Here is a 6,559-nt window from a genome sequence, read left to right as displayed (position 1 = left end):
TGAGTTTATAAAGATGTTCATTTAATCAGGAATGTATGTTTACGTTGACCGAGCGTTAGCATTAGCCATCCTATGGGAAATTCCATTAAAGGTTAGCATCAAGCTAGCAGACTTTAGCTTTTTGTGCTAAATCGATCTCTATTTATATGAATTGATAAGTTTAAATTGATTCAACTCGATTAACTGAGTTATACAAAACATTTGCTTATTTTCTGTGAATATCCTGATGTTGGTCTCTAATTTATTCAAATGAATAAATACATTGCTCTATTATTTATATTCTTGTCAACTTGAATTTTTACATCACGTTCTTACCTAATTCCCACCACACTGATCGCTTTAAATCCAGGCAGTTTGTCGAACACATGCAGCATCTGTAAAGAGAAAAAGGACTTTTAAATATGGAAGACGTCACCCCTCTCACCATCATTACTCCTCTCCCACAGCAGAGGCTAATGTAATTAACTCTCAGCTGCCAAACGGGAGCTTGTTAGTTAGCTGTCAATGAGTCCGAGTAAAAAAGGATTGCATGAATGGGAAACGCTCATTGATATCTATCTTTGGCCGAGCTAAGTCCACGGACGCTCTTATGACATAATCGTATTTAAGGAACTAAGGCTCCAGCAGGTAACATCCTGTTAGGAATCGCGTGCGACTCTAAATGATCTGAGTACTTTTGAGTTAAGCGCTAACACGGAGATACGTGATTTCTTCAAATAACTCCCATCGTGGAGTCGGGGAGAAGGGAGAAAATCTCCGGCAGACAGGTGTAAATCTTCTCTCTTTCTGTGGGGATGACCTCTGTGACCTGGGGTTTAAGCTGCTTTACCGCCAGCCTGAGCCAGGCAGTTAGCAGCAGCTTGATATGGTGGCAAGACGGAGAAAAGTAGGAAGGAACGACAAAAAAATCATTTATTTTTGTATGACTCCGAAGAGCATCTGAACTGTACTGATAGATTCTTCAAAAATGTTTCTTCAAAAACGACGGCTGTGCATAAATTAGACTATAATTCTAGTTTATCTTCTATATATTTGGGCATTTAGCCCTTGGTGTTCACACTGTACAAGCAGGGAGGGGCTTCTTCTTCTACTACTGTTTACTAAATCAACTGTTTTTTAGCTGTTGATCACAATAAATGGGGCTTTAAAATTACCGTCTGTTGGCCTTAAATAATTCATGAACATATAGTCAAAAACCATCTGTGTGCTGCCCCCTATGGGCTGAAACGAGGTATTACAGTGGAATTCCATTTAAGTCTCACATCATGATCTGCAGCTCCGGTAATGATAACCCCAATTAGATTGTCACATTTCGGCTGTGGGTGGAGTCAGCCTCCAACTGTCCCCGTTTGGTCACCCTTTAATCTCTCACCGTGCCGCTCATATCATGTTGCTGCCAGACCGCCACGCCGCAGGACCCCAGATCACGTCTGTGCCGTTGACTTAACATTGAAGCTGCTGCTCAAATCGCATTCAGTGTGAACGCAGCTTAATAGTTCAGTTTATCTGTAACATGTTTGTAGAACGAAATGACTTTTTGAGGGGTATGATGAAATAGTACAATATAAATGAATGTTTTTGTATGCTTTTTAATTGTCGTTGCAATCTTTAATATGTTTTTGCGTTGAGGGATTTGCATTAACAAATCACTCTATTAAGTTTGATGACCAACGTAAAAGCTAAAAAAATATGTTTATTGTTTATAAGCCTATTATCAATTCTCAAAAACCTCTCTCATTGTGACATTTAACATCCTACACAACAAACAAAATGCTTTATGGTTTTGTCAGACAACGAAACATTAACAAGTAGAAAAATGTGAATGTTTGATTGTCTAATTGTTGAGAAACTGAATAAATATATCACTTAGACTCCAAAATCCTTCAGTTTTTTTAATAATGGACATAAAGCATTTGATTTTTTAAATTATTTGATATAAATTTGTGACGAATTGGTAGTTAATTATTGGTGATTGACATCTCTTTGCATTAGAGGGAAAAAAAGCAAAGTTTAAAATAATATAGTCATCTGTAACTAATAAGAATGGACTTATATATATATATATATATACCAATATTTTATCCTCCTACTTTTTTGTTGTTTAACTCAATTTTAATCATTTTAGGTCTTCTAAAGTCATTTATTGACCACCTAGTAATAATATTTTCCTGGGAAGGTGTTTACATGTTGACTGAAAGATGCTTCTCCTTATTTGTTTACCACAAACCAATAACTTTGAGTCCCTCGTGGATGTTACCCGTTCACTTGTTAATAACAATCTGACATTTGCCTTTAGTAATAAATAAGATTGAACTTTTTGGTCATTTGTTTTCAAGTAAACAACCTTTTGTGTCATTTTATCTCCAAGGATAAAGTGATTTCCTATATTACGGCTCTTTTTACGAATAAAGAAAACCAGGAAGGACATATAGAAACAAGGAGAGTCCTCTTAAGTTTTAAAATAAAATGTTACGTGGAAATGTTAACGCTGGACAGGCTCAGAATAAAAACCCCAGCATGTGTGTGAAGGAAATAATATTCTATTTGTTTCTGCTCTGCCGCATTAATGCTGCTCACTGCATTTTCAATTAACACTTCAACCAGAGTGGAAAGGCAGGAACACAACAGAAACACAATGCTCGGCTGCACTTGTTATCAGCGTCATGTAGATCATTATTATTAGAGCCTACAAAGGAGTAAATCAGCCAAATGTCTTTCCTATAAGTCATGGTAACTCGGTGTAAAAGAAAAAGGATGTCAAGTGACTCCATAATCATCCGGTTTATTTGATCTAAATGAAACCACGGCTGCCTGTTATGATCTCATTAACTGACAGGAATCTAGAGTGAGAATTTGCTGTGAATAAAAGGAACAGTAAAAATCAGTTCTAAAACAAGCTCCTTTTTAAGCAGCTAAAACTTAAAAAGTGTAACATTAAAAAATACATAGATAAATGACTTTATACAAACTGTGTGACACAAAATGTTCAGTAGAAAGCTGGAAACAAGTCCCACCTGGTCCTGCAGATGCTGAGCCAGGTCAATGTACTGAGGCGAGTCCGGGTCATCCAGCAGCTCCCTATAGCCCGGATCCACCAGATCAATACTGAACTCCACTATATGTTCCGGCGGACTCTCGGGGACCACGTTGGGCAGCTCGGTGTCCTGAAGAGAAACGGAGAACGTTTGGTCTCTATAGGTGACAGCTGGAAACAGCAGCTCCCTGTCGACGAGGAGCCGGGGGTCAGAAAGTGGCAGAGTTTCTGTTTGGTGTGATGAATGTTTTGCTGCAACACTTCAGCATCAATCAAGGTCAGAGTAAAAGGGCATATTTGTGCACACAAGTGGGTCATAAACAGAACAGTGAACTCCGTGCACCCTTCAGAAGGCCCTGACGAAATCTGCAAGCTGATGGAAGCAGCTCAAAAAACAGAGGAGAATGAGGTCGAATTACCAGGACTTTCTCATATTTTTATTTTTTGAATTAAAAAAAAAGTTGTTTAAAAGCTCTAAAAACAACCAGATGTTGGGAATATCAAATCCCACAGTTTTAAAAAGGGCCAGACTCTCAGTCTTCCAAAGACTTCCTTAATTGTGAGTCCCAAATTAAGAAATAGAAATTGTTCAAGTGTAGTCAAGAAACCTCAAGTGGTCAGCTCAGTTTACTGGCTCTGGTTAGGCTTATAACAATATTCACACTTTAGTTACATGTAAGGAAAAATAAGGAATGACATTCCTGATTAGTCTTCCTTTCTGCTGCAACATTCAGATTATAGGGTCAGAATTTGGCGTCAACAACCTGAGAATGAGTTCACTGGACTCTAATGACCTCCACAGTCACCAGAACCCGATAGAACCTTCTGGATGTGGTGGAACAGGAGATTGACATCATGGATGTTCAGCTGACAAGTCTGCAGCAATTGTGCAATGCTGTCATGTCAGTACGGACCAAACTGTCGGAGGAATGTTTCCAGTACCTTGTTGATTCTATGCTATCAAGGATGAAGGCAGTTCTGAAGGTAAATGGGGGTCCAACCGCCTACTAGCCCACTAAGTTACACCTACTAAAGCATATGTGTCAAAGTCCAGGCCCGGGGGCCGGATCCGGCCCTCCAGATAAACATTCTGCTAGCTTTTTTGACTATTTTGGCATTTACTAAGGCTATTTTTGACTTTAGCTAACATTTTAGCTACATGCTAGGTGTTTTGGCTAACTTAGGCTTTTCTTTTTTCAAATTTTTTAGGCTGTTTTGGAGTTTAGCTAATATTTACACGCTAGTTGTTTTGGCTAATTTAGGGTTTTTTCTGTATTTAGACTATTTTGAAGTTTAGCTATTTTTTTCAGTTACATGCTAGCTGTTTTGGCTAACCTAAGTTTTTTTTTTATTATTATTTATTTATTTATTTATTTTTTTGTTTTTTAGGCTAATTTGACATTAACCTAAAATTTTAGTTGGCTATCAGCTTTAGTGATTTCAGTTATTAACTTCAGCGTTTTCAGCTATCAATTTTTAGCATCTTTAGCGGCCAAATTCAGCTTACAGTATTCACACTAGCATTATTGCAGTTAATGCTCTATATCTAGTTCAACACACTCTCACTAAAATGCGTACATATTCCACGACTTTGCACTCTGAAATACCGTGTATAATATACGCCAAACACGCTTTTTGCATGCATATGATACGCAATGATAGAGAATGGGTTGCCGCGGCGTACAATATACATGCTTTTTAGGTTTCGTTTTGATCACGTGGTCAGAAATCCTCCGGCTCTTTTCTAAATGACGTTGTTCCTGGTTAAGGTTAGGATTACGGTTATGGTTAGGGTTAGAAAAGCAAATTGGTCGTTTGTGGGACTGTCTGTGATACTCACGCCTCCAACAGGGGACGTGTCAATCGTGGAAAACACATTTTAACACATTTAGGACCGCGCGTATTATATGCACGCAAAAAAACTGTTTTGCCGTATATTATACACGGTATTTCCCAAATCGTGGCATATGTACGCATTTTACTGAGACTGGGCTGATCTAGTTTATAATTATGTTAAAAAGTTACGGTTTTAAAGTTTTGAAAATGTAGTTTTAGAGTGTTCAATAAATATTTGTCCTGTTGGGCCCGCGACCTTATGTGTGTTTCTGATTTTGCCCCCTGTACGATTGAGTTTGACACTCCTGTAGGTGAGCGTAGATATAAATATTGAATCTGATCAAAACTGGTTCTGTCATCTTACAGCTTCTCATGTAAATATGCAGACAGACATGAAAAGACCTCCATTTTATTGTGACCAGATTCAATAAATTATACTAATGAAATATAATACACAAGTCTGACACACAACAGGGAAGCAGTTTTAAAGAATGAAGACTCGAGAATGTTCGAGTTCAATTTTCTCACAAGAAATACATTTTGCTGCTGTGTTCAGAAACTCGACGCGCATGTGGGCGGAGCTACTGTCCAAAGTTTTTACCCAACTTAATTCCAAGTCATGCTCCTAACAAAAACACGTCTTTTTTTTTTCTGGCAGCCTGTTTGGATCTGTTTTATTTTCGTCCGGCGCTGCTTGTCATCAGATAATGGTGAAATCCTCAAAGTACACACACTGTCACTCATTCCTATTGGAAGCAAAACAAAACAGTGGGGGACACACCCCTGAGGGAAACTCTTGGAAGATAAAAGGGAGTCAGATAAAACACATATGACTTTTATCTTTTCTCACCTGTCAGTTGCACTAAATAAACCAGCTAATGCTATAACAATCCCACGCCGGTGCTGTCAATACTGTAGAAACCTCTGACATCAAATATCAAAACCACCACATTCATCGTATGGATAAAAGTGCTTTTTGAAATACAGGATGTTTAACTTAATTTTGAGGTTTTTATAATCGGCAACTCATCCCCTTTTGCATAAAAGCGCTTTTTCCTCCACCATCAAATTGATGACTTCTTTTCCTCCCATTATCTTTCCCAGTCTGATTTCTTTTATAGTTGATCCACTTTTTTATTTTTGACACAGCTCACTGAGATCCAACCACAATCAGTTGATTAAGCATGTAATAAAGGGCCTTCATGAAAAGGGTCTTTTCACCACCTCTGATTGAAACGTCTGTTTCCTGCCAATTCATTTCCATGCACTGGTTAATAGAATAAACCCAGTTATGCCAGCAGCTAATTCAATTTATTTTCATTTCCTTCTAATATTCATTTGCTTTTCTGAACGAAGAAAATGCAACAATATTCATATGTGCCGAGATACGGAGCTCTGTCACGTCAAAACAAAAATACATGCAAAAAAAACAAAATGTATGTAATTTCTAAAAAATGTAAAGCAAATCAAGAGCAGATTAAGGTACAAGTGTTAAAATAAAATACCACAGTGAAATGATATAACATTGGTTATATAACACTGTAGATTAATAATTATGTTAGGATTTGTTTGTTCCTGTTTGAACATCTTGAATAATTTATAAATGAGAATGAGGACACAGAGGATCTGAACTGTAGGAAAAGAGACGGAAATTAAAACACCTACGTTTGATGTTTGACATGCAGTATA

At 37.6% G+C, this 6,559-nt stretch overlaps 1 protein-coding gene across 1 annotated transcript in view; it reads right to left on the bottom strand.

Moving 5' to 3' along the window:
• Positions 1-311: 311 nt before the first annotated feature.
• Positions 312-6,559, bottom strand: part of LOC112158134 (interphotoreceptor matrix proteoglycan 1-like) — a 12,041-nt gene continuing 5,793 nt past the window's right edge. Inside the window, exons 6-7 of the mRNA XM_024291354.2 lie at positions 3,015-3,164; positions 312-374 (exon numbers count right to left, since the gene is read on the bottom strand). Of these exons, the coding sequence (XP_024147122.2) occupies positions 312-374; positions 3,015-3,164 (213 nt within the window). The remainder of the gene's footprint in view (positions 375-3,014; positions 3,165-6,559) is intronic.

Source organism: Oryzias melastigma, linkage group LG24 (assembly GCF_002922805.2).
Source record: "Oryzias melastigma strain HK-1 linkage group LG24, ASM292280v2, whole genome shotgun sequence".
NCBI classification, from domain to species: domain Eukaryota; kingdom Metazoa; phylum Chordata; class Actinopteri; order Beloniformes; family Adrianichthyidae; genus Oryzias; species Oryzias melastigma.
This window is presented reverse-complemented; position numbering and strand designations above follow the sequence as displayed.